This window comes from Taudactylus pleione, unplaced genomic scaffold, assembly GCF_031769625.1.
Source record: "Taudactylus pleione unplaced genomic scaffold, aTauple2 ptg000018l, whole genome shotgun sequence".
In the NCBI taxonomy this organism is placed as follows: Eukaryota; Metazoa; Chordata; class Amphibia; order Anura; family Myobatrachidae; genus Taudactylus; species Taudactylus pleione.
In genome coordinates this window covers 19,456,523-19,484,214 of record NW_028284420.1, presented here as the reverse complement: position 1 = coordinate 19,484,214, position 27,692 = coordinate 19,456,523, and the positions used below count along the sequence as shown (strand labels likewise).

General features: G+C 41.7%; 1 protein-coding gene across 2 annotated transcripts; it reads left to right on the top strand.

Annotated features, from left to right (window-relative positions):
* The first annotated feature begins 248 nt into the window (after window positions 1–248).
* On the top strand, window positions 249–27,266 carry YTHDF1 (YTH N6-methyladenosine RNA binding protein F1). Of its 2 annotated transcripts, none has more exons than XM_088442825.1 (6): window positions 249–659; window positions 2,052–2,076; window positions 3,361–3,479; window positions 4,231–5,766; window positions 18,922–18,984; window positions 21,795–27,266. In XM_088442825.1, the coding sequence occupies exons 1-5, from the start codon at window positions 630–632 to the stop codon at window positions 18,952–18,954; spliced, it is 1,743 nt and encodes a 580-aa protein (XP_088298951.1). In that variant the 5' UTR covers window positions 249–629; the 3' UTR covers window positions 18,955–18,984; window positions 21,795–27,266. The 2 variants fall into 2 exon arrangements, with proteins under 2 accessions (XP_088298951.1, XP_088298952.1); XM_088442826.1 differs by having other exon boundaries at window positions 250–659; window positions 3,400–3,479.
* Window positions 27,267–27,692: the final 426 nt, after the last annotated feature.

The window sequence follows — 27,692 nt, the reverse complement described above, 5'->3', positions numbered from 1 at the left end:
CACAGAGGTCCCTTCTCCAACTTGGAAATAGCAGCAACCCTTGTGGTTCCTCAACAGCTTGCCTCTCAGATAAAAATTCACTGTCACCTCAAGTTCGCTGCATTAGTTCAATGAATTAATGAATATAATGACACACTGAGAATATTAAGCTTTTAATGTCGTAAACGAATCAAAGAAACTGGAAAAACCCATTTAGAAAGCCTGGCAGTCACATGTTGGCTTAGGCCATTCCAAACGCCCAATTTCCGCCCTCACATATTACGTCACATCCGGTTAGTAACCGCGGCGCTTGCCACTGGCTTGTGTCGCACTTGCGCCGTGCGCTTCGCTCCCGGCGTGCATCGCGCTGCTGCTGACGTCAGCCGCACTCTGCCCAGTCCCCGCCGCCATTGGTGAGTGTGGAGCCTGTGATTCCCGGGCCAGGCCTGAAGCCACACAGCCAGCGGGCAGCGGTCCCCGAGCCAGCGCCAATCTCCCGCCTAGGCCCGGACACATCCGGCGAGCCCGACACACCCGGAGGCAGGCCCCTGCCAAGTGACCGCCCGCGGCCCATACCTACACCCCGGGCCCCGGCCTGCAGTGATCCGCTCGCCCCGTACCGTGTGGCCCTCCGGTTCCGCTCTTCATGAATGATGTCTGCCACAAGCGTGGACCCGCAGGTGAGGAGGATGTTCCCCGTGTCAAAAGCAACCCCCTTTCTAATGTCCCGGTGCCTGTACCAAGCTGTAGGCCGCAGTCACCGCTTCTCTCCTCGTCATCCGCCCCGGGCCCCCTCCCCCAAGTGTTCTCACCCGCCTCCCACATGTCTCTGTCCCCGCCACACATCCTCGCCGAGAGCCCTCTGCTTCTATCCCAGCAATATATGGGAACACATTTGTCTGCTTACGTGTATATTATATAGGGTATATATATGTATATAATAGATATATCGTAGTCAATTATGTTCTCATCCTGTCATCTCACTGACACTGTTCCTTCCCCTTTCTACATCCAAATATATGTGTATATGTGTGTTTGTGTGTGTGTATATGTATGTATGTGTGTATATATATATATATATATATATATATATATATATATATATATATATATATATATAGAGAGAGAGATTTATTTATTTACACACATTCTGCCCTGGTATCACTGATTCTTAGCTCCCCCACCTATAATCACATATCCTGGTTCCTCCCAATACATCTGCCAGCATCTTGTGGGCCTGCCATGACCATCACTCAAGTCACCGGTCACTGACCCTTCCCTAATATCTTGCAGCATCCTGTATCTCACATTAACCTCCCAAATTTTGCCCAATACTGTGCCCTCCCCCATTTTTTTCCAATAACATATTACTATGTCCCTTGATGTCACCCATTATATCTATAGCCCCATCCCACATATCACCCACTTTATTTATTATCACATTCATCATATTTTATCTGATTCATGTCATCCCACCATGTAACAGCTGCATGCATTCTACACAGCACCCCATATCAATCTAATCCTGTTTCCTCCTCTAGTAATTCCCAATCCATTACATCTTATTCTCCTAATATCTTCATTACATTTATTTCACTTTTGAGCCAATTAATATTTAAATTTTATCTGATTCTTCCAAATGTGCTCATTTGGCATCTCGCATGTACAGTATATTCATGTTCTGTTTACCCACCTAATTACATGTACATTTTTGCATCCTCTCATGTTCCCATCTGACTATATTTCTTCTTGGTCTCTTTGCTGTAGTATCTTCCACTAAAGCCCCACCCCAAATATCGTTGTCATTCTGTACAACCCTAGAATAAATTCTTCCCTCTCTAGGTCTTCATCCATTTAATCCTATCCTGCCTTTTTGTTACCCTATCTTCATCCCATATCATAGGTCCTCATTGTACTGCATATCTATCTTGCAGGTTCTTGTCTAAATGCATATATATCCTATACGTGTCTTAATGAATAGATCCTATATGTGCCCTTCCCATATTGTCATTAAACATGTTCTTGCCTACATGAATAGCCACATCTAATATATTTTTCTCTTCATTCAACAGAGACCAAAAGGACAAGACAGTAAAGGTAAATATTTGAAGGCATCACTAGAATGTCTGAGTTGCTTCCTAATAGGTGTATTAAAGTACCAACTACAATAAGTAATTATTTCTGTTTTAAGCTTTCATTAAGCTGCAGCTATTTTGTATAGTCTGAGCTTACATTTTGTAATTGTTCCAAAGATAATTGCCTAAACATAATTATCTTCGTACACTCTATTTGTAGATTTTTTTAATATAGTTTTCTAAATTCTGCTTTTCAGGGATTTTTAGACTCAATCACTTGACGTTTGATAGCTTTGAAATTGTTCCAATATTTCACACTACTTGTAACCTAATTACCTACGTAAACACTATCTATTTTCTTCTGTTTAGTGTTCCTGCTTTTAGTGCTAAAACAGCCTGCCCTGTGCCTTCCCCCACCCGCAGGCCACAGTGTCCTGCAGGTGGGTAAAGTTGTGGTGAACAAATCACCACTGGGTGAATAGACGCCGTGCACATGTGCATGGCATCTATTCACCGTGAGGGGAGAGCTTGGGGGAAGTCCAGCAGCTGTGGAAGTGCTGACCACACCCCCAAGTGTGACAAATTGGATGTGTCACAAGGCCATGCCCCCTTTCTGGATCGCGCGGCAGCGGCTCCCTGTCGGCATCCTCAGTGCCCTGCCCTCAGTCTAGCGGGAACGCTATCTGTTATTACTCATTTTGCTGATTGCCTTGCTTTCATTTGTTTTCAGCAGGCCACATTAGCTGTGTACAATAACCCTATGTGATCTGTTAGGTGTCCCCTTGTTCTTTGACAACTTTGCATCAAGCTGAAGCTCTGTTGGACTGTTAGTGAGTAGTAAAGCTCATAATGTAGGTTTTGTTAGGGTAGCTTTGATTACAGGTATGATGGAGTGGGGGTAGCCCAGGTCTTTCTGATAGGGGAGCCTTAAGTTCAATATTAAAGAGAAAAGAAGTGGCAGTTCAATGTCATAGGAAATATTCTCTAATTTTGGTATTATATATAAATTGAGGCTGTAGCACATCCCTATAATAAACCCACAATATTCAGTAGATTTATTAAATATGCTTGGACATAGGCACCTTACACTCAAACTTTTTAGTTAAAAGTTCTCATAAATTCCCAACACACATATATGTTATGTTGAATCGTAGTAGTTTCAGCATCTTTAATATGATGCTAAATGCATTTTGAGTTTAGTAGCAATTTAAAATAACCTATCCCACATCACAGCTTGTGTTTAAAGTAAACTGTGTGAGGTCAAGCCTTGCCATGTTAGTTTGCAAACTCAATTTCTCCCCAAAAGTTTTTCCACTAGGGCGCTCAAACAATGATCTTATTTCAGTTCAAAATGGATCCTTGCACCAGAAGGACAGCGTGCATGATAATGACTTCGAGCAGTATCTGTCTGGGCAGTCCAATCAGGTCAGTATGGTTGCTGTGCAAGAATTTAGTAGCTTGTTACAACATTTAGTGACATTATATAGTGCAGAAATAATGATGGAGACTCTATATTTTATAAACTGAAGTTAATACAGGCAGTTTGTATACCACTTTTCACAGTTCTGACACAAAGTGGCATTATACTGTTACTGTATCGCTTATGTTTAATTCTACCTTAAAGGGGAAGTTTTTATTTATTACTGAGGAGGAAAGATTGCAGCTGTGCTGTTGATTTATGCACAGTACCCTGATGAGTATTATATAGGGAGGTTGGATAATAATGTTGTGAAAGGAGGAAACTTATTGTGGTGGTAATGTATATAAATAAAAATAAAATACTTTTAATTTTAGCCGCAGTTAAGATACAGGGTGATGTCTAAAGTGGGCCAGTCATTTATACCTGTGGCGGTCATGCTAAGCTCTAAACTATGTTTAGCCTATCCATTCACTAGGAACTAAATTATTCAGTGGTGCCGACTGTCTGCATTTTTCTGAATATTAGTTCACAACGTAAACCATATGGTTTGGAGATAGATGCACTTTAAAAGAATACAAAAAATACAAAGTGGAGGTTGGATGAACCTTCTATTTATGAATATCAGAACCCATAACTATATTTGTTACATATTTAGTGTTCAATATACAATATAACAATGGGTGTTGAGTTTTTATTGGGTACTTTGTGCATACAACATTATTTCTAATACCAAATTATTATTTTTTTTCCTAACAGAGCAACAGTTACCCCTCCATGACAGACCCCTACCTCTCCAGCTATTATCCTCCATCTATTGGTTTCCCATATTCCCTGAGCGAGGCGCCATGGTCAACTGGTGGAGATCCTCCTATCCCGTATCTTACCCCTTATGGACAGCTCAGCAACGGAGACCACCACTTCATGCACGATGCAGTGTTTGGCCAACCAGGTGGCCTGGGGAATAACATCTACCAACATCGCTTCAATTTCTTCCCAGAAAACCCAGCATTCTCTGCCTGGGGCACCAGTGGCTCTCAGGGTCAGCAGACTCAGAATTCTGCCTATGGAGGCAGCTACAGCTATCCTCCAAGCTCTTTGGGAGGAACAATTGTGGATGGACAGACTGGGTTTCATAATGAGACTCTAAATAAAGCACCAGGCATGAACAGCATTGAGCAGGGCATGGTTGGGCTTAAGATAGGCAACAATGTTACTGCCTCTGCGGTAAAGACGGTGGGCTCTGTGGTCAACAGTGTAGGAATGCCGAGTGCTTTGTCTGGCAATGGTGGCACAAGTATAAGCATGCCACCCTCAAAACCAACCTCATGGGCAGCCATAGCCAGCAAACCTGCCAAACCACAGCCCAAGACAAAAACTAAGCCTGTGACCATTATCGGTGGTGCACTGCCTCCACCTCCCATTAAACATAACATGGACATTGGTACCTGGGACAATAAAGGCCCTGTTACAAAACCCCCAATGCCTCAGCAGATTCCATCTCCTCAGTCTATCCCTCAGCAACAACCCCAACAGCTGCTGCAGCCCATCCCAGCTCAACCTCCACCTATGTCCCAAGTTCCCTATCAAAATCCACCACCTCCACCGCAGCAGGCACCACAGAACCGCTGGGTGGCCCCTCGTAACAGGAACGCTGCTTATGGGCAAGGTGGGGGATCAGAGGGCAGTCCCTTGGGTGGGACCCAGCCTCATGCTGTCCCTGGTAGTGACTCCCATCCAGTGTTGGAGAAGCTGAAAGCCTCTCACAGCTACAACCCCAAGGACTTTGACTGGAATCTGAAAAATGGTAGAGTGTTTATCATCAAGAGTTACTCAGAGGACGATATTCACCGTTCCATCAAGTACTCTATTTGGTGTAGCACAGAGCATGGAAATAAGCGTCTGGACAGCGCGTTCCGCTCCATGAATGGCAAAGGCCCGGTCTACTTGCTCTTCAGCGTTAATGGCAGTGGACACTTTTGTGGCGTGGCTGAGATGCGGTCACCCGTCGATTATGGCACCAGTGCTGGAGTCTGGTCACAGGACAAGTGGAAGGGCAAGTTTGATGTCAAGTGGCTCTTTGTCAAGGACGTCCCCAACAACCAGCTGAGGCATATCCGCCTGGAGAACAACGACAACAAACCGGTCACAAACTCGCGGGACACGCAGGAGGTTCCCTTAGAAAAAGCAAAATTAGTGCTTAAAATCATTGCCACTTACAAGCACACGACCTCCATCTTTGATGACTTTTCTCATTATGAGAAGCGCCAGGAGGAGGAAGAGGTCGTGCGCAAGGTAATATACCAGCCTTGTTAACTCTTGGTCCTTTTGCTGTCTGTGACTCTGGTAGCCATAAATTAAAAAAAAAAAAAAAAGAGAGCTTAAATGGCCGCTCTGCAAATATAATAACATGGGAGTAATCTATTGTAGTCTAAAATGTCATGTCTTCTATATATAACGATATATACACATAGATCAGATAGTACTCTAATAAATTCATAAACCATTAGCAAGGATAGTGGTACACATGGCAGAGCTTGTCCCAAACAGCTTACAGTTTAGTGGAGAATGGCATGAAACCTGCCAACTAGTTTAGGATAAGAATTCCTTGCACAGATACTTAAGGGTATATTTACTAAAGTGCGGGTTTATAGAAGTGGATGTGTTGCTCATAGCAACCAATCAAATTCTAGCTATTATCTTCTAGAAGGTGCTAGATAAATAAATAGAATCTGATTGGTTGCTATGAGCAACATCTCCACTTCTATAAACCCTCACTTTTAGTAAATATACCCCTTAGTGGGTGGTATTAGAGACACTGATTGTCTGGTGCAGAGTTTATCTAGTACCCTGACGAGCTATATTTTGAAATTAGATCTACATTCATAACAGGATCATTCATTGGGAAGTACTTCTCACGTCTGGGAGAAGCTTTGTTAATGAAAGTTGTCATTTATAATGAAGGTGTATTTCTTAGTTTTTCTGCACAGTACATAGTGTATGTGTTACCTTCAGATTGAACCTGTCACCTACACACAATATATAAAGCAATTTTATGGGCTAAACCGGTATTCACGAAAATGCAAATTATCCATTCAATGGAAATGACCTCACAGAGGCATGAGTCACATCATGCCTCAGTAGTATCACCAGTTTCCTAGTGCATTGATAATCCGAATCTTAATTTAGCCCACATAATGCATACAGGGACATACACTTTATTCTCTAGAAGATCCTCAAAATATGGCTTGTTCATGATACTAAACCAGATGGTTGCGAATCTCTGATATGTGTTGTAACAAGTGGATTGCACATGGAATATAAGTATTGTGAAATGGAGAGCCCACCTCTTCAGTCTTTTGGCAGAAAGCTTGACTTGTGTATGCTGTATGTTAAAGGGGTTCTGTCTTGTATATAATACCATGTACTTTTTTGAAATAAATGACACTGTCATCTAATCAATTTGTTCTAGCACGTTTTGACAATTGCTGATTAGGATATGTTCTTTAATTCAAACAGACTTGTGTTTACTTTTCCTATCCTTCCTTGGTGTCTACTGTTTCTATCATGAACAATGATAAATTACAACCCACTGACAACAGAATTTGTTACATGTGTATAATAAAGATGTTTTTGATTTAGTTGATCAGGGTTTCCCAGATTAGCCTATCCTTCCTCAAGAAATTGTATTGTTTTTGTTAAAGGTAAACTAGCTGAATCTTCCCTGTATAGTACAGAGTTTGTACTATTCCTGTACATGCAGTTTCAAGGCTAGTTATTTATAAAGCAAGAATGGGGGGGGTGTCCATCTGATGGTATTGGCTGTGACCACTGTCCACTAATGTGCCAGGAAACTTGTACTGCCCACCAAACTACTGACAGCACTTCCCTCTGCATGCTGTCACAATGTGATGCTTCAATACTGGTGCTTGGGAGGCTGGAACTATTTATTACAGGTAATGATGGATGTCTTACTGCGGTGGTCTTAAAAAGTGGATAGCTAACAGTCGGGGGGGTGTTGTCTAAAACTTCAACAAATAGTTTTATTATCTTAAGGTGCAACGTTACCATCCTGGTATTGGACCTGTACTCGCCAGTAATCTTTTCTATAAGCTCTGAGGTTGGAAAGTGCCAGTGAAATGTAGTTCTGATATGTGGTATTTGCTTTAAAAGTTGCTCGAAATGTAAGTTTGGCCAGATACAATTGCAAAACTCCACCCAATGGGCACCTTCATCTTGTAAATGCAGCTATCACAGTAAAACATTTTTATAACCAACTATTCTGTATGAAATAAAAATCACTCCAGTCTACTGAAGGTCTTGGTACCTCCATTTGGTTAAGGAATCTTTCATATGGTTGACATCAAAAGTTGTCATCTAAAAGATGTTTAAGGTTAGTACGCTTAATGATGAATTCCATGCAGTCATTTTTTTTTTAGATCAACCCTTATGCTGGGCATACACTATACAATTATATCTGTCCAATCTGGCTGGTTGGAATGAAAACCTGGTAATGTATGGGAGCAAATGACAGTTGATCATATGGTTTTAAACTCTGGAAAACGGACAAAAAACAATTGTTCAAATTTGTGTGTTTTAACCAATTTGACTGAACGACCACTTTTGTGTTTTCCAGTGTTTGTGAGCAAATGGTAGATTGTCATTTGCTCCCATACATTACCAGATTTTCATTTCAACCTGAAAGATATCTGACAGATAATTGTACAGTGTATGCCCAGCATTAGACATGTTATAGGCAAAAGGGCATATTAAAAATAATGTCCACACCATGACCACCAGAGATCAACTTTCATTGGTCTAATCACATGGTGTAATATCTAATTGCTATAGGTTACAACACATTTCTGCTCCATGATAAAGTGGTCTAGTGAATTTACATGATTCTCTAGCTTAAACTATTCTATAAGGTCCATTTCATTTAATAAAAATAAACTACTTCTACTGTTAACTTTTTTTTCTTTTAAATACTAGTTAATTGTCCTTTATGATGTATGCCGGTGTGATTTTCCAGTCACCGTGACTGAAATGATGGTGCCCTTTGCTTGCCCACTCTTTTCAGTGCGATCACATCTGTTTGTGGCTGCTTAGGTCCTCAAAAGCATGTGAAAAGATGTCACAAAGTGTAAATGTAAGCTCCTGTGTTATAAGCCATAGTATTTACATAGCAGAGTTGTGGGCGCTTCTCTCCTAACATCCCCAGTGCTCTGCCCTGTGACAGTGTCCAACTGTTTAAGGAGAGGTATATTTTTATTTACCTAATACACCTCACACATTTATTCATGGGCACAACAATGGGGATTTAAAATATGTAAATATAGGGGCAATTCTGAGGTGAGGTACTAAAAGCAGCCATTGTGTTATAATTGAGTTTCCTACGTTCTATTGTTACTGGTTCATAAACCAGAGGGTACTGGTACAAATCACTCTTTGCCACTAGGTAGTGCTGTTCCTCTGACTTATATCATCACTATGCTTTGTTTATAAAGCACCAGCTTATTATACAGCACAATACACACTAACATACACTACGTTTCCTCAGCCAAGAATGCATTCACTTATAATGGCAATATGCAGAATAATTTGATACTCTTTGTAGAATTAATAATTTATATTTTCACTATTCTACCAATATCAACTTTGTCTAAAAAAGGTATTTCATGTATTTAACGTAATATGATTTGGTATTTGCTGTTTAACTTGCCTATACCAGGGTTATATTAGATTTGTAGCCCAGGGGTTAGCATTGCTGCCTCAGGTTCCAGTCTGACATGGGCTGCCCTCTGTGTGGAGTTTGTATGGGATTCTAGGTCTGCTCTCACAATCCAAAAAAACAAAAGGGATCTGGCAAAATTAAACCTGGTGTTTTTTTGTTTATCTATAGAGAATTTAGACTGTAAGCTCCACTGGGGCAGGGCCTAAGGTAAATATTAAGCATTTGCTGAAGTGCCTGTGTTACAGTTATAAAATTTTATTTAATATAGCTTTTTTTTTTTTTTTAAATTGTTATATCTGTTCAGTATTTGAAAAACATATGCGGCAGTGGTGGACAATAAGCGGCCCTCCAGCTTCTGTTGAACTACACATCCCAGCATGCTGTGCCAGAGCTTTTGCATGCCCTGATAGCAAAATTGTGGCAAGTCATAATGGGATGTGTAGTCCCACAGCAGCTGGAGGGCTGCTTATTGTCCACCCCTGCCTCAGGGCCTTATTCTGTGTCTCGCATAATGCTGTTGCAATCCTGGATGCCTAACTAACTGCCAAACCCATGAGAGGCTTCTCTGGGGTGTGGTTGCCTTGTTCCCACTCATTGATGCCCATTCAGCCATCCGTGAGAAGCACTGGACTCCAGAATCACTCAGCTTCTTTTGGTTTCCTATGGTGGCTGTGATGCATGCACAATTTGATAAACATTTGTGAGCTGTGGCTGCATTCTGACTTGCTTGTAACTTAGAATCAGACCCTTAGGGGCATATACAATTAGGAGCGAGGTCTTCTCTGCAAAAAATGGTGCGGACTGTGCGGCCAATTGTGGAATATTGCGTTTATGCACGCTCTCGATAACCCTGTGGTGCAAGGAAAAAAAAAAAAATATTTACAAGTCCGGTGGTCTCCACGGCTCCCGGTTATCTCACCTCAACCTTTGAACTGGGCAGAGAGCTGCTGTGAGTCAAGGGGGCTGCTGAGAGGGGAGGTGGCTGCTGGGATAGAGAGTTCACACTGCAGCTGCCTCCAGGGGGGGCACGTACACACACTCACTCACTTAAGCTGAGCATCCACTATACAATTCTCTGTCAGATATCTGTCAAACCTGGTAATGTATGGGAGCAAATGACAATCTATCATATGGTTTTAAACACTGAAAAAAGGACAAAAAAATTGTTCAAATTGGTTACATTTGTGTGTTAACCAATTTGTCTGAACAACCATTTTTGACTATTTTCCAGTGTTTGTGAGCAAATGGACAATTGTCATTTGCTCCCATACATTACCAGGTTTTCATTCCAACCAGCCAGAATGGACAGATATCTGACAGAAAATTGTATAGTGTATGCCCAGCATTACACACACACAATCACTTACACCACTGCTGCAGAAGACACCGCTTTGGAAGGTGAGTATTTACTGACTAAGCTAATTGTAAGCTTCCAATTGCTTAATTAGTTGTTAGGAGGGGTGTCGCCTGGGTCCCAGAGCAGTTCCCAACTATTTTTCCTAAAATAATGGATTTTAGGAAAAATTGGTCGTGTTCTGGAGGTGTTCAAAAAACAAACCTCATGGTGCTCAGAAAATGAAAAACCCTGCACCTAATTGAATAGCAAAATATCCTGCACATCAGGTGCAGGATTTTTGCTATTCTCGCACCTAATTGAATATGCCAATTAAAAGCATATTGAATTAAGTGCAAGATATTTGGTTTTCATTTAGAGGTTTTTATTTTTTGTGGTAATCAAATTTTTTTTTCTGAGCACTTTCAGAGCAATACAAAATTTTCCTATTATAGTTTTTAGGAAAAACCTGCTTCTGAACTGCTAACAATTGATTACTGTAGGTATCGGGAGCGTGCATACCTGTGGTAATTCAGAATTGGACGTGAGGTATGTGTCATTTTTTGCGTCCAAAATCCTGCACCTAATTGAATATGCCCCTAAATGTTGACTGATGTTCTTCTAGTGCAGGCCTAGCAAACCTCTGCCTCTTTAGCTGTTGTGTACGCCCACTGATCAGCTGATAAAGCATGCTGGGACTTGTAGTTTCACAAGAGCTGGAGTGCCAGTGGCTGGTTAGGCCTGATCTAGTGCAATCACAACCAAACTGAATATATCTGAATGTCAGAAAAGCTGTTTACTTCATTGCCTAGTTCAGAGGTTCCCAAATGCGGTCCTCAAGGCTCCCCAACATTTCAGCTCTTAGAGATGGCCATGGTTGAGCACAGGTGCCTTAATTCCCTCAGTCAATTTGAGTTAACCACTTGTGCTCAACCATGGATATCTCTAATGGTGTGTACACACATAGCGATCTGTCAGCGATATGATATCGCTGGCAGATCGTTATGCACCTTCCCTGGTATGCAGGATCATCAATATCGATCATCCTGCACACCCCCAACTTACTGACTACTATAGCGACCCACAATCTTCTATCGCGGGTCCCTATAGCAACTTGCTCGATATCGAGCAAGTTGACCGGCTTGCATGGACGATATCGTTATTGTCCATATTGTTGGTAGGGACCTTTTTAAATGAGCGATTTCAACGGTAACGATATCGTTATTCAAATCGCTATTTAAAATCACTACGTGTGTTCGCACCTTAAAACCTGAACTGTTGGGGAGCCGTGTTTGGGAACCTCTGGCCTAGTTCCTGCTTGCTCCTTTTTTTTTTTTTTTGTGAATGTTTGTGTTGTATTTACTTACATGGATCAATAAACTGCTGTTAACTATGTATAGTGCACCCAAAGTCAACTTCCTTTCCAACTTTACTTATCATGGTTTTACAAAAACAATTGAAGTGTTTATATTACAACATTTGTATGACTTTGTATAAGCACCATACTCCCTGCAACGACACTTTGCCAAGCCCATTTAACAAAAGCTTGAGACTTCAAAATTATGTAGTACCCAATATATTTTACCAGTTATCACTCTAATGCAGGGGTGTAGAACCTCCGGCCCGCGGGCTGTATACGGCCTGCAAGGTGAAATCGCCTGGCCGGCTGTCAGTGGCAGCAGCAGAATCAGCGTAGTGTAGCGGCTGTCAGCGGCAGCAGGTAGCGCAGCGGGAAAGCAGGGATGTCAGGATTGTCATCGGCGGCAGGTAGCGCAGCGGGGGAGAGGGGATGTCAGGATTGTTATCGGCGGCTGGTAGCCAATGACAGCCCTGACACACCCCTACCCCCGCTATCAGTGGCGGCAGGTAGCACAGCGCGGGGAGGGTGTGTGTGTCAGGGCTGTCAGCGGCGGGAGGTAGCACAGCGGTGGAGGGTGTCAGGGCTGTCATCGGGCGGATTAGTGCAGGGGCTCTCTCCCCATCAGCGGTGGCAGGTAGCACAGGGCGGTGGGGGGGGGGAATCAGGGTGTCAGGACTGTCATTGAGTGGCATGCAGGGCTCTCTCCCTATCAGCGGCGGCAGGCAGCGCACAAGAGGGTGTGGAATCAGGGCTGTCATATGGCTGCCATTGAGCTGGTTAGTGCAGGGTCTCACCCTAACAGCGCGGCAAGCAGGCAGTGGTGGCACAGCAGGGGTGTGTACAGTCAATGCTGTCATCAGGCTGGTTAGGACTGAGAGGACCCCAGGGCTGCCTTATCAATCTGCCTGTCACACATCCATAGGGACTGCCCCTCCAGACTCTGCCTCCAGACTCAGTTACTTATAGCTATCGCATTAAGGGTGAGTTAATAACGTTTTTAACCAAATATAGGAGGCAAATTTTAAGTTAATAATTTTGTTTGGCCCCCGAATGATTTTCTAAAAATCAAAATGGCCCTTGGCAGAAAAAAGGTTCCCCACCCCTGCACTAATGGGTGTAAATAGGCAGTGAATGGTTTTAAAGGTCCTTCTTTATCTGTATTAAGCAATGAATTGCTTAATATTACATAGGCATACTGTAACAGATAGTGACCAATTAGTCCCTTGCATTATTTGACCTTGCCCTAGGCTGGTGTTTGTCATACTGTGCTGCTGGGCCTGATGTAGAAAATTGGCATGGAATGCTGAGTTGTAGATCCGTAAGATCTGTAGCTCCAGAAGTACCTTACATCTGTCCCAGATTGATTAAAATATCTGTCTGGTTACAGCTATGTCTGTGGGGTCTGATACCATTTTGGGTGAAGTCGGCGTTGGTAGAAATGTACAGGTTCCAACTTCCACCTTTAAACTAAAAATGTATAATATATAAATATTAGAGATCACATTAGTGCATGTACAGGCGTCTATTACTCATCATTACAAATTTCCCAGGCACTCCTCCAGGTCGATCTGATGTGTCTGAACACATGAGCCCGATTATTATCTTGCAGAAAATAAACACTAAATGGCATGAGGAGAATAAATAAAGTGTTGTTGACCTAAAAAAAAACAAAGGCCAGCATAGCAGTATGTTCTCTATTCTGAAAGCAAAGTATTGTACAAAACAGGAAAACTAGCAGCATAATGAAGTGAATTCTAAGTGTAAGTAATATTTGTTGTGGTACAGTACAGGCTGGGCATAGATGAGTACTAAACTAATGGTGGTACAGCAGGGGTGAGGATTAGCTGTATTACTGTATAATACATGAAAGTGGAATTATGTATGGCATTTAATTGCCCTTCTGCCATAAACTACAGTAGGTAATCAATTGCTTGTTGCAAAAGTGGTCACTACATTTTTATTTAGAAAAAGTCAAAAAGAGGAGTCTGAGATGAAGGTGGCGTACCAATTCTACAGCATGTTCATTTTAGAATATCAAAATATTGAAACAACGTGCATGTAGCCATAGGTAAATGTTTGTACATTTTATTTATGTATAGCTAACGCTGCTCCTCACCTCTATAGGAACACTTTGGGTGTGTTGCGCTCAGCGGAGCAATTCAATTGTTCTTCTGTTTGGGCGCACCCAGCCACCGGCACTGACTTTACTACTCGCAGGCCCCCCGAGCTGGCGATCAGATATGACCAAAAAGTGGTAACTAGTCTATAAATAAAGCACACATAATATTTTCTGAGACTGATCTGGCAAACACTTATTTTGAAATTGATTATTAACGCACAAATTAATTTTATTTAAATTCAGTGTAACCTCACAAATCATCTTGGCTCAGTTGCCCCAAGCAAAGGGGAACCTATGTGATATTAGGCAGCACAGTTGGTGTAATGATTAGCAAAGGACCATTGGATATTAAAGATCAGATATCTTCCTACTACCCATCCAATCTGTTATTGCCTGCACTTAATTATCCACTTGCCAAAGTTATATAAAAGTACTCTATTATGTATCTGTCTTCTGTAGCTGGGAGACTAAATGCTGCGTTCTTTCAAGTGATAGTATTACAGTAAAGATGGTTCTCATTTAAAAGGCAATTCGGGGTAAGAAATAAGCTTAGATAGCTGATAACGTTAGCAGTCCAAAGGAAATGACATGAACACCTAAAGATACTGTAAGTACACACCTATCCAATATGTTGAGTTCTACTAGTGCAAACAATGAGTTGCTGTCGCCCATTTCAAAAACTAATAATTCAGTCACTTAAGTTTTTAATACCAAGTTGCCAACACGCAACAGGGTTCAATCTTGCCAGTTCTTGACTCCGCACCTGTTAGGCATATTATTGAATTTTGAAATTTGTAATGTTTCAAGTGCTAATTTCACCGAGGTATACAATACACCAAGGTATATATACTGTATATGTATAACGTCAGATTCAATCTCCAGCCTAAAGTTCCAGAATCAATCTTCTTAGAGAATCCGTCTTCAAATGTCCCTCAAAAGAAGAGAGAATATAGTGGCAGAAAATTATAAATCAATAAAGAGGGATTTGTCCTACTTACATCTAGGGTCATAGGGTCCGTCTCAAACTATGGTTTGTTCCACGTTATAACTTTTTTCGTGGAACTGGTGGCTTGAATAGGATTTACATCCTTCGGGTGAGAAGTCTATGGAGGGCGGATTCTACAACCCTAGATGTAAGTAGGAGAAGGACAAATCCCTCTTTACTGATTTACAATTTTCCAACACTATATTCTCTCTTCTTTTGAGGGACATTTGAAGGCGGATTCTCTAAGAAGATTGATTCTGGAACTTTAGGCTGGAGATTGAATCTGACTTTATACATATATACTTTGGTGTATTGTATACCTCAATGAAAGTAGCGCTTGAAACATTGTATTTTTATTTCTGTAACATTTCATGTGGTGGGGACTGCATTGGTATCAAGCAGCACTTTCGTTTTTGTGAGCGCAGGAGTCATATAATTTTATTTGTATAATATTATTGCATTTGCTTTCTGCCCTGCTATCTCTACTAAATGTAGTGTGTATTTCTAATGTATATAGTGTTATATAAATTCTATTAATGCTAAAAGATATGGATGGCGTAGTGGTTAGCATTGCTGCCTTACAGCACTGAGGCCATGAGTTCAATTCCCAGTCATGGCACAACTGTGTGGAGTTTGTATGTACTCCCTGAGTTTGCATTGGTTTCCTCCTGGTGCTTCGGTTTTCTCCCACACTCCAAAAACATGCTAGTAGGTTAATTGGCTTTTGACAAAAAAATAACCCCAGTATGTATGTGGTAGGGAACACAGATTGTGAGCTCCACAGGGGCAGGGACTGATGTATCTGAACTATTCGCTGTAGAGCAGTATGTAATATGTGTGCACTATATAAATAACATACTATATTTTCTCTATTGTGCCAATATTATTATCGAAGTAAAGATTCACTATTTTTAATGCTAAAAATAAAAACATGCCTCCTATCTCTCACTGATGTACAATGCATGGGTGAATGTTTCAGGATGTTACCATAACTAAAAAATGCTGGTATTCGGTTTTAATCACAGGAAAGGCGTAATACTTATTTAAAGGTAGTTAGGAAAAAATAAAAGGTTAGCAAGCATACTCATGGTAATTAAATAACATTCTAGCATGTTGAGGGTCATGGGGAAAAGTGCTGTATGAGACCTCGGTGACTTTGAAAGCAATGTGATTGTCCGGAAGAATTTGAAAGGGGCGTTAGTGACCCAGACAACTCAACCTGCTCGTGTTTCAGCTTCTGGCTGTTGAATGTGATGCCAGCACGGAACAATAAGATCAGTACTGGGATGAAACATAGACTCCAGGATCAGGTTATGCCTGTTAACTTGAAGCACAGGGTAAATCAGTTGACTGCAAATTTTAACCTGTGCTATGTATGAGCAACCTGTTAAGAAGGATCTGACGAGAACAAGAGAAGGCAGGATATAGTTTTGTGTTGTGGTGCTCATCCCTTTTGGCCAAGGGTATGTTAGTGGGTTCAGTGGTACAAAGAGTACATGCTGGAGTGCAGGATGATCTGGTTAGCTGAATCATCCTTTCTCCAAGTTCTGGGCCTGTCCTTCTGTGGTGCCATCTTAAAGAATGCTACAACGATGGTTGCTTCATTCCCAGAGTGAAGGTTTTTGGAGGTTCTGCAATGTAGGAGCATTTTCGTTTCATAATGAACAGTCATTTCCTGTGAAATGAAGACCGAATGATAACCTTCTCCACGTGTTACAGTGTATCTATCCTGACAGAAGGGGTGTCTTCCAGGATGACTCGATCCACAGACCATGTGTGGACATGTAATGGTTTGATGAACATAATTCTGATGTTCTCTTTGTCATGCCACCCGTGTATCCTTGTATTATGGCTCTTGCATGTACTGTACTAACCTTTATAGTTGTCCTGTACCTTGCCTATTGCTGTATATCTAATATGTTATGTGCTAATTTTTTCATATTCATGCTTCTTGAATGTTCTGCATTTTGTCTTTGCTTGCTGTACCCCTACATGTTTATGTACTATTCCCTGTATTGGGGAGGGGGGTATAATTGAGGTCTACTACTTATGCTGGCAATACACTAATACGACCAGCATAAGTTAAGATTCAGCTTACGATTTCCCTTGAACTCCCTGGCAGTCCCGGCCGTACGATTGACACATGATGTACATACGATCTCACGATACTATCGATCTGCAGTTTAGGAGGGAAGGTCATTGAAAGAACACACACTTCTTCAAAATGTAACTTAAATGATGCTTTTCGGACGCACGATGCATCGCAGGCACAAATACACAGCACGATCTGCATACGATTACGATAGATAATATTGGCTGCACATCCGATCATACAAAACATTTTAAGAGCGACAAGAGCGCGCATCGGATCGTATCCTACCTAAATACTACACGATTTCAACACAATTCATCGTACGTGGAGTCTAAAATCGGGCAATCGGCCTGGAATCGTGCTAGTGTATGGCCAGCTTTACTTTCACCCTAACATCGAGGGCAAATGCAGTTTCATTATCTTTTCTTTTATCTTGGTAATGGCATGTTTTGTTCAGATTGGATCTGTATATTAACTATACAATTTATTTACTGTTAATGTTTTGCACAAAAAAAAAAAATCAAGATTATATGTTACCCAGTGTAGTTTTATAATTGGTACACCTCTGTTTTCCACAGACAACAATTACACACCGGTTTGTCTGCCTTTTTATGTTAGCCTGTGATACATAATGCACAACAAAGTAGAACATCACCAGTCTGGCTGTTACATTGTTCTGAATAATTAAGGAAGCCTAAAATTTCTTCTGCTTATAGAAGCCAGCATTAAGCTGAATTTGGGTGACCTACAATAAATGCCAAGTCTAAAGGTGTGTATCCACTTGCCGATAGAGGAACGACATTGTAACATTGTAATTGTAGAGTCGTTCCTCATTCTGTGCTGTGCCTACACTGAACGATATGTCGTTCAGTGCAGGCACCCTCCCTTATCCACGAACATGCCCAATCTGTCGTTATCAGCCGATTGACCTGCGCTTGAGGTTTTTAAAGCAGTTGCCCTATTTTAGAACCTTTTTAGGAGTTAGGTTGATCATGGGGGAAGTCATGAAAAAAATGTCAGCATCTATATTTCTAATGGGATGGGTATGAGATGCCGGCGCTCGGGATCCTGGTAATCAGAATCACGATGCCGGCATACTGACAGGGTTAGGAAACAGACACCTGTCAGTCGGTATCCTAACCCCAACCCTGCTACATCGGGATGCCGGTGCCGGGATTCTGAGCGCCGGAATCCCCGCAGCTTGTATTACGACTGCATCCATTTCCAACAAGGTCCTCAACCATTATATGTAGCATTACTTCCACGTTTAGTAGGATTGTTGGTGTTCATGCAATTGTGTGCCATGCATGGGCAGCCAGCAGGTGTAATGGTGCATACACATGGTCAGATATGTCAGATGAACGATTTTACCAACGATTTGAACGATTTCAGACAGTATTGAAATGAATGGAATCGTCCAAATCTGACTGCAAACACATCAGATGTCAGATATCGTTATCTGACAAACGGGAACGCGCATCGTTGTAGTCACACATGTCAGAATTTCTTTCAGATATGAACAATTGAACGATTTTTAAAATAGTTATCGTTCAGATCTGACAGAAAATCTGACCGTGTGTGTGTGCACCATAAGAGTTATACTTGGGCATACACTGTCAGATAAAATTTGTACAATACACTTTGTTGTATTTTTGTCATAGGTGTAATTGTGGGTATCACATGCATCAAATCAAACACGGCATAAAAATTGTATCTAACTGATTGTTTGACCTTGTATTTTTCTATGAATACCTCTTGACAAAGTTGCTTTATTTTTAATATGCCAGAAAACCTACTCAATCTGTCTTCTCCCCTTCATTTGCATAGAATGGCAGTGGCATCAGAGAGAGGAACTGCTAGCAAAAGAGAGGGAGAAGACTTGTACAAAAGGTAAAACATTAACAAATAAGCATGCTATAAAGACAATTTATACTTTAGGAATTGTTATTTTACCGTGACATCCCTTTTTAAGGCTACATTCACTCTGACATTTGCAGTCCTTTTTATTGCATCTTAAAACACAAGTAAAAATACCACATTGCATTTATGCATGAATTTAATAAGCGTTAACCTATGCCTTCACTGATTTTACACATACCTCTGTGACAAAATAGGCCGTAGTCATGTTGTTCGAGCCTAACGAATATTGAAATGTGTAAGTGAACACTTGTTAATTGCACCTCATTGCATTTACCACGTGCTCTCATTGAGTGTCAGTTTTCTAATGTGCTAGCATATGCTCCATGCACTACAGTGGAATAAACACTTCAGAATAACACAGCAAACATGCAGAAAGACATCTTAAGCTCAGAATTTTAATGGCTGTGTGTATCATTAAGGTCCTGGCAAACATCTTTTTTCACGGGCAACTCTTCCAATAAGCACATTTGGAGTTTCTCCAAATTTGAAGTAGCTTTGTAAAGTGTGTGCCCACCCACACGTGCAAGCAGCCATTTTCCCTCAGTGAGGTCACTGCTTCCAGATGAATTGATAGGCTGCATACCTGAATATTACTTTATTCCACAAAATGGCTGCCTCCACTGTGTGTAGACCACACACACTTTAATATGGATTAGTCACATACAAACAGTGGATGTCAATTCCGCCGCTGTGCATATTAAGAAACACCATCTGTCGCAACATCGAAAATTGCATCAGCCCTAAGGAGAAGCAGATTGTCCATGTGAACAAACATGGGCACCGGTGTCAATGTAATGTCACTTACAGCCACAAGCCCTTATCTGACTAGCTACCCCCCTGTTACCTCCCAGGAATCCCTAGCTCTTGTGTCAAAATTTGTTCTGCGGATTTAAAGAGGTAATTATCAGGTCACATACGCAGTGCGACTCGGATACATGTGTATATGCTCTGCAGAAAAGTAATGAGTTATGAGGACGGCTGGCTAATGATGCACCCTTTACTTACAAATGCTGGGCATATACCTTCTAACCGACAGACCAATTCTGACATACTGATAACATTCAATATTGTTCCCATACACTGTCAGATTATGGAAACTATGCTGAATGCTATCAGTCTGTCAGAATGGCAAATAGTTTAATGGGAACACCAATTATTGGATCCGATTGTTCGGTCATGTCAATGCACCTGGCCTCATTCAGGCGTGGCCGCTAATGCAGTAGCAGCTGTGATCCCGTACGCCTATCGGCAGCTTCGCAGATCCAAGCAAGTGTGTACAAAAACTCCAACTGTGACACTGGCGCCAAGTTTTCTGCGTACGGGATCGCAGTAGTATACTGAAACACGCCCCGAAAATAAGTTATGCTTAGTATATTTGTCATATAATAATAATTTTATTTATATAGCGCTTTTCTCCCGTAAGATTCAAAGTCGCTTTACAGACATCAGAAAACATGGTACATTGTACAAGGATTTGGTGTTGCAGAAAATAGAAAACTTCACAGAGACAATAAAAAGCAACCGAAACCTAGAGAGCACAATAAGTATAGTGCAGGGTTGGTGCAGACATTTTGGGAAATAACTTCCACGGGCTATATATTCCACCCACGATAGGTACCAGATGAGGCAGCAATCTTGGACGCTCTACGTAGGATTACACTGGGTGGAATGGGTTACACCTAGTAGAGCTGACACAAAATGTGTGGTTGCAGCGTTCTAATGCCAGGACCCACCATAATCGTCAGGTCCATGCATTTTTCATCCCATGTACCAGGTGAGGCAGCCATGTTGGGTGCACTACGAAGGTTACACTATGGGAGATAAGACCCAAGACATATATGGGAAAACTGACACGTGTGGGGCAGTATGTTATCCCCTGTATGAATAGATCCACGCGAAGTACATTTTGCCCATGGAGGATACACTTCAATGGAGGTATAGCACACTGGCATAGCATACAGTGGGGCATATTGGGCATGACGAATACGGGTGGCTGAAACGTATGTAATATGATACACACTGAACAATTAGATCCACATGTTTGTTCATCCTGCCAAAGAAAGAACCATCCGAGGCAGCCATCTGGGGCGCACTGCGTAGGTTACATCTGACAGGGTGTGCAAGTAGCGGAAGTATAATGTCCAGGTGGAGAGAGAAAAAAATGAATGAGAGGCTGAATACAAAGGTATAAAAGGCTGTATTAAAAGAATGGTGACAGCATTATAATCCAACTAGTTGATTGGTTGGAATGAAAATCTGGTAACGTATGGGAGTAACTGATGATCAGCAATTTGCTCCTAAATGCCAGAAAACAGATGAAAATGGGCGTCAGACAAGTTTGTTAAATGTTTGATCTAAATAATTTGTTCAAACAACAGTTTTTGTCCATTTTCCAGCATTTGGGAGCAAATTTCTGATTGTCATTTGCTTTCATTCCTTACCAGGTTTTCATTCCAACCCATCAACTAGTTGGAGGGTTAGACAGAAAATCTTTGTGTGTATGTACCTTAAGTTTTCAGACACGTCCAACCTTGTTTTGCCTTAAAAAAAAAAAAAAAAAAAAAAAAAATGCTTTAAATTGAGTGGCTACATGACCGAAATCTTGCTGCTGTCTGCATCAGGCAGGTATGGCATTTGGGCCTAAATGTCATATATCTTGTATATTTAGGCAGTTGAGCCCTATAACTGGCAGAAGTGGGGTTGGTGGAGAGGTCCATATACTTATTCTGAGGTGGAGCCTAAGTTGTTTACCTCCCTTTTTATTGTATGTCTCCTTACAGGAACTCCTGACTCGAAGCAAACCGTAAGGACACCGCTTCACTATTCTGACTAGAACTGATCTTAAAAAATAAAAAAAAGTAACTTTGGCAAGTGAAAAAAAAAAAAAGAACTTCAAGAAATAGACATTTTGTGGTGCAGCCTGTAGGCTTGGGACTGAAATGAATCTTTCAGTATCGGTGTATCTTCTAATGCAGGCTACAACGTAACCGCCGCCTTTCACTACTAAATTTAATTTTCTTTATCTTCTTTGTTTTGGCCAGTCCGCTTGTATTTCCTGTATCATTATACACCTGTAGTTTATAAGTGTACTCTGACCCCTATGTAATATCTGCTCTCTATATGCCCTAAAAAAAAAGAAAAAAAAATACTACTGTATATCAGACTGACCCAGTAAGGTGACAAGCTCCAAAGATTCTTTGTGTTCATGGGACAGAATTATTTTTTTTAGCCACTTAAAGGTAAATCCACCAGCCCCAACTCATCACAATGATCAGTGTGACAATCTGTGAAGTTAAACACAAAGTTGTGCTGTGTTCCCAGGCACCTCCAAAATCCTATAATCCATGTCATTTGAACCATATCTGCTTCTGAGTATCTATTCACATGCCAGTATTATGTTATGTTTGGAGGTAACCCCAAACCACATTTTTAAGTAAATGCATAACTATTTTATTTAGAGCAGGTGTAGCCAACCCTGGTCCTTGCGAGCTGCCAGCATTGCATGTTTTCCAATTCACCACACAGAATCACAAGTAAAATAATTAGCTCCACCTGTGAATCTTTTCAAATGTGTTAGTGAGTAATGAGCGAGTAATGAGCACACCTGTGCACCTGCTAGATGACCTGGAAAACGTCAACTGTTAGTAGCTCTTGAGGACCGACGCTAGCTACCCCTGATTAAAGCAGTGTACACACTTGGCGATTAGGAAAGACAGTACGATTACGACATCGTAATCGTAGTCGTTCCTGTTTCCCTGTAGTGCCTACACTGAATGATATGTTGTTCAGTGCAGGCACAGTCCCTCATCCCTGAACATGGCTAATCTGTCGTTATCAGCAGAATGACCTGCATGTTCAGGCAATGATTGATGTTGGAAACGACCAGCGGGAGCGCGCATTGCTGGTAATTTCCGACATTATAGTACATAATTTGTGCACGATTACTGAACGATTATGATGTCGGCATGCGGCATGATCCAGGTCATCGTGACCCGGATTGCGCCGTTTACACTGCAGGGTTACATGTGTTCACTCCACCCGGAAATCCAACCCAGTCCCCTTTTACACCAAGGAGCTACCTGGGTTAACCCTGCAAATACCCGGGTTTTATCTCTGGTGTAAAAGGGGTATAAGAGTTGACAAACCCCATCACACAGTTTCTTTAAAATAACAGCCCAACTTTTAGGATGTGCAGAGTGCTGTAATGAGCTGGGAATGTGCATCATGGAGGCTTTGGTGGTAATCTGCCATGGCTTGGTGGGGAAGTTTATCATAGCATGATGGGATCTGTCATGACAAGCCCCACATGTATGGCCACAGTAATTATCTACAGTCACCTACACACAGCGGTGCAGACAGCATTCAGCTTATCCATTCACACCTCAGTGATGTGACTAGATCTTACAGTACTGGCACTATTGTGTGTAGTCAATGTTTTCAGACCCTATTCCTGCCATGATTATGACAGTGCACTGCAGGATTGGCTGTTAGACATAATTCACCAATAAACACTTCTCAATAGTGGCTTTTAATTCTAAATATTGCAATGCATTAAAGGTGTTTTCCACCTTCAAGATGAATTTTAGTTACATACATGTGCTTTTTTACATTTTATCAAATGTGTATCAGTTTTTTCTTGCTTTCTAGCTCCTGTATTTTTCAGCCTTGTGTTTATATCATTAGGTTGAGTGCATTATTATTGTCCTGGGATAAGAGCTGTGCTTTCTGCCATGAATTCAGGGCCTAATTCAGACCCGCTCGCGAGCGCTGAGCGCTCGCAAGCGGGTCGATGGTGCCCTAGTGCGCATGCGCACGACGGAGAGAGCTCCGTCGTGCGCGAGACCCGCATAGCGATAGCCAAGCTGTCGCTATGGGTCTCGCACCAAAGGGGGCGTGCTGTCGATGGTGAGGACAGCACGTCTGGGCGTGCCGGGGCGTTGCTGCCCAGACGGAGGCGTTCCCATGGGAACGCCTAACGTCTGGGGCCGGCCCCACTGACATCACTAGTGATGTCAGTGGGAGTGCTTTTTGCTCTGATAGAGCCAAAAGCACTCCTGGGCTTGCGGCAGTGAGACCCTACCACAAGGGTCTCGTCGCAAGCCCGATGGTCTTGACCATCGCGACCATCTTTTTGGCCGCTCGCATAAGCTGTGGGTGGTCACCCACAGCTATGCGAGCGGCCAAGAGGCCGCTCCAATTTTAGGTAGGAGGGCCCTGATTCAGAGCGAGCGCTCTGGTCAGAGCGTCCGGCTCTGAATCAGGCCCTCAGTCTTCTCCAGCAATCAGCTGTGGGTCATAGTTGAGGCCAGCTTGATTTATCTGCCTGCTGATGTAAAAACATGGCTGGGAAGGAGGAAGCAACATGTTTAGAAAAAGTTGGAGGAGAAGAGATGTATGCTAATCAGCGGAAGGCATCTGGAAGTGGAAAGCTCATTTACACATTGCATTTTTCACTATTTATCATGCTTCTAAACCTGTCTCACCGTAGTACATTTGTAGCCTGCACCTTTGTATGTATCAGCTGTTGATTACGTGTTAGAATTGTGTCGTATGACACTGAGTGATATCTTGAACTGGCCCAATCTTTCTTCTATTTTTGGGGAATCACCATATTTATTTTGTGTAGTTTTAACATGTACCAGCCATCTGCTCCTCTTGTCTTCACTTCATATCATAGCCTCATGAGAGCCCGCCATGTTTGCATGTTACTCCTGTAAAGACCAGTGTGTTGTTGGTTATTGATCAAGATATCTCTTGATTATAACCAAAATCCATTTCCTTTCCCTGCTCCTGCAGCCTTCAGGGGTCTATACTAACACCATGTTGTTCTGAATCAAACTTTCTTTTCTCCTGCTATTAAACCATGGAAAAAAAATCTTCAGTGTTTGTCTGTGTATAAAAGTACTTGTTCCTCCGCGTGAATAAGGCCCCTCCTGTTTGGACTTTATGTCATGTAACTTTCACACCACCAGAGGGAGCAGCTATTTTGGCCATTCATTCAACTTGACAAGGGCTGAATTGTCAGCTATTAGGTTTTTCAAAGATGAACTAATAAAAGCATATATAGTAAGCATGGCCATCTGTTATGTTCATGTTCTGTCACATCAGGTCACAATGTACTTATTAGCAGATATCTGTATGGCTGTCCAATTTGTTTTTTAATGTATGTAATGTCTCATTATATAATGAGCATGCATAACGTGGTCATAGTACTGTGGCTTGTGTTCACATACTCTCCATGTCTCCCTGCATGTATACCTCTGCAAGATGCCCACCTACGTCAGAAGGGGAGGTTTTTAGGCTGTCCTTACATCATCCCAGTTGAATCACAGGCTACATACTGAGAGGACATAGGCTATGTACACGCTGACGTTAATATTCTGGGGTTAAGCTAAGTGCATATAAATGGGTGGGAAAGTAAATATCATGCTATTAAATGAGACCACATACATATTTGTGTGTTTTTAGGGGGATGTAGTTATTGCAGCCGCTGGTCTCAATAACGACACCCGAATCCAAGGGACTTATGATAGGCATTGAAATACTGACGCCTATCTTAATCCCGACACCGGAACGACGAAGGACGCCGGACTGAACGAGTTAAGTCCAGGGCACCCTTCGCATTAACCCTGGGGGGGGAAGGGGTGTTAGGTTTAGGAAGCATAGCAGGGTTAGGTTTTTTTTTTGAGTGGGGGGGGGTGAGAGGTTAGGCACCCCTACGGTGAGGATAGGGTTAGGCACTAGGGGAGGAGGTTAGGCCCAACTAAGAGAGGGGTAGGGATAGGGTACTATCGAGATCTTCTCCCTTCGGGCTGCCAGCGTTGGGATATGAACCGGCGGTTATTCAGCCGCCGAGACTTCATACCCATTCCGTTTTCACTGCTTTGACCTGTGTAAACACAGTTAAAAAACATGCATTCGTCACGATAGCTGTGCATTGTACACACAAGGAGATATGGTTAAGATGTGTTTATTTGGCTTCCCATGCATTTGGTACGCATGATAACAACTTTCCAGTTTTAACTGATGCATGTTTAAAGAAAAAAAGTAGACTACATGCATGCCTAGCTTCAGTCCTTTTAGTGTGTGTGTGTCTTTTTTTACTCACATTTCAATGTGCGATAAAATATACATTGCAAATGTCGATGTATATGTACCCTTACTCACTGCTCCAGTTTGTGAGTTCTGTTTTGTATATGCTGAATCCTGTATTGCAGAGGGTATACATCTGCTCCTCGTGTAATGAAATCTAGTTTCAATCTGCTCATTATTTTGGGAATAAAATGTTATATATATATATATATATATATATATATATATATATACCATACTTTAATTATAAGGCAGGCTTACAAGGCTAGCATATGAATGTAGTACATCATCATGGCCTCCAGGTGGTATTTCAGAGAATAGAAACAGGGAATTTGACTGCAGATAAGAACCACTTGGTCCATCTAGTCTGCCCTAAAGAAACTGCGTCCCAGGGTGAGCAGTTCTACAGCAACCTGCTAGCCACAGCCTGCTTAGTCCTGATACAGTGGGTGAATGTAATACAGTACACGTTTGTAAAAGTGAAATGACGATCATTTAAAAAGCATAACAAAAAAATGACTTCTGTAAATCCCATGACAAATTTGACAAATAATCTGCACATTCCCAACCTCGTTCCCTGTTACATTCCCCCCGTACAATCTTTGGGGATATGTAACTGATTACATTAAATCTGCTACTTTTTGTTTGTTTTAAATTATGTGGTTCTGTCCCTACCATGAAAATCATTGACCTGAATTTTACAGCTAATAATTCAGTGACATCGATAATGATAATGTAATGTGGCTTGTGTCATAGATTATTATGAATGTCTGGTGGCAGGAACTACGCCTTTTTTTTTTCAAGATAAACACTTAGCCCCTTGTTACAACTATGTCCTACTCTAAATATTTAACCCTTTGTCTGGTGAACATTGCATATCATACTATTTTCGTCCCTATTCTTTTCCATTCACCACATTGGGGACCCATTTTATATGGCCTAGAGGTGTTTTAATTCTAGTCCCTGCATGCATTGAGGAGCCCCGTGGAACAGCAGCCTGTGTTCCCAGCTCCCTTTTTCTGGTCGAGAGGCTCAGTTTGATTCTGAATGTATCCAATACGCATTTATTTTCCTTTCATATTCTCATTATGCGTCTCCAGACGGCCCCACGCACTGGCCACTCTGCTCTGCTTGTCTAGACTAATAAAAATTCAATGATGTCATGACTGGAGCGTCTTACTTATCTGCGGAGTGGGTTGTTTAGGACCATGCTATGACCGAAGCTGGACTTTGCACTGCTTGATGAAGTAGTAAAGATTCTAGCTTACACATTGTACATAGTTATGTTCTTCTTGGTTAAAAATAATATTTCTGTTAGTGAAAGTAACATTTCATTTAGCATATACTGAAAGAGTTATATAATGCTGAGTTTTAATGACTGGGGGTGCAGTATCGGTACACAATCTGTAGGTGGTGCTGTATGATTGTACTGTTTCCTGGTAATTGAAACTGTTCATAGACTTATAAAATAGCACGACCTATATACACAAGTATGAGCCTGGGGGGTAGGTGAAAGGTGTTTTTTTTTCTTTTTATATGTTTTATATTTTATTTGTTTCAAAGAAAAAAAGAAAAACAACATATAA

What these genes read in the sequence shown, in the direction of transcription:
- YTHDF1 (XM_088442825.1), top strand. Translation starts at nt 630, where the DNA reads ATGATGTCTGCCACAAGCGTGGACCCGCAG. An exon ending in AAAAGGACAAGACAGTAAAG is followed by an intron (nt 2,077 to 3,360) that starts GTAAATATTTGA and finishes TCTCCCCAAAAG; the next exon opens with TTTTTCCACTAGGGCGCTCA. An exon ending in TGTCTGGGCAGTCCAATCAG is followed by an intron (nt 3,480 to 4,230) that starts GTCAGTATGGTT and finishes TTTTCCTAACAG; the next exon opens with AGCAACAGTTACCCCTCCAT.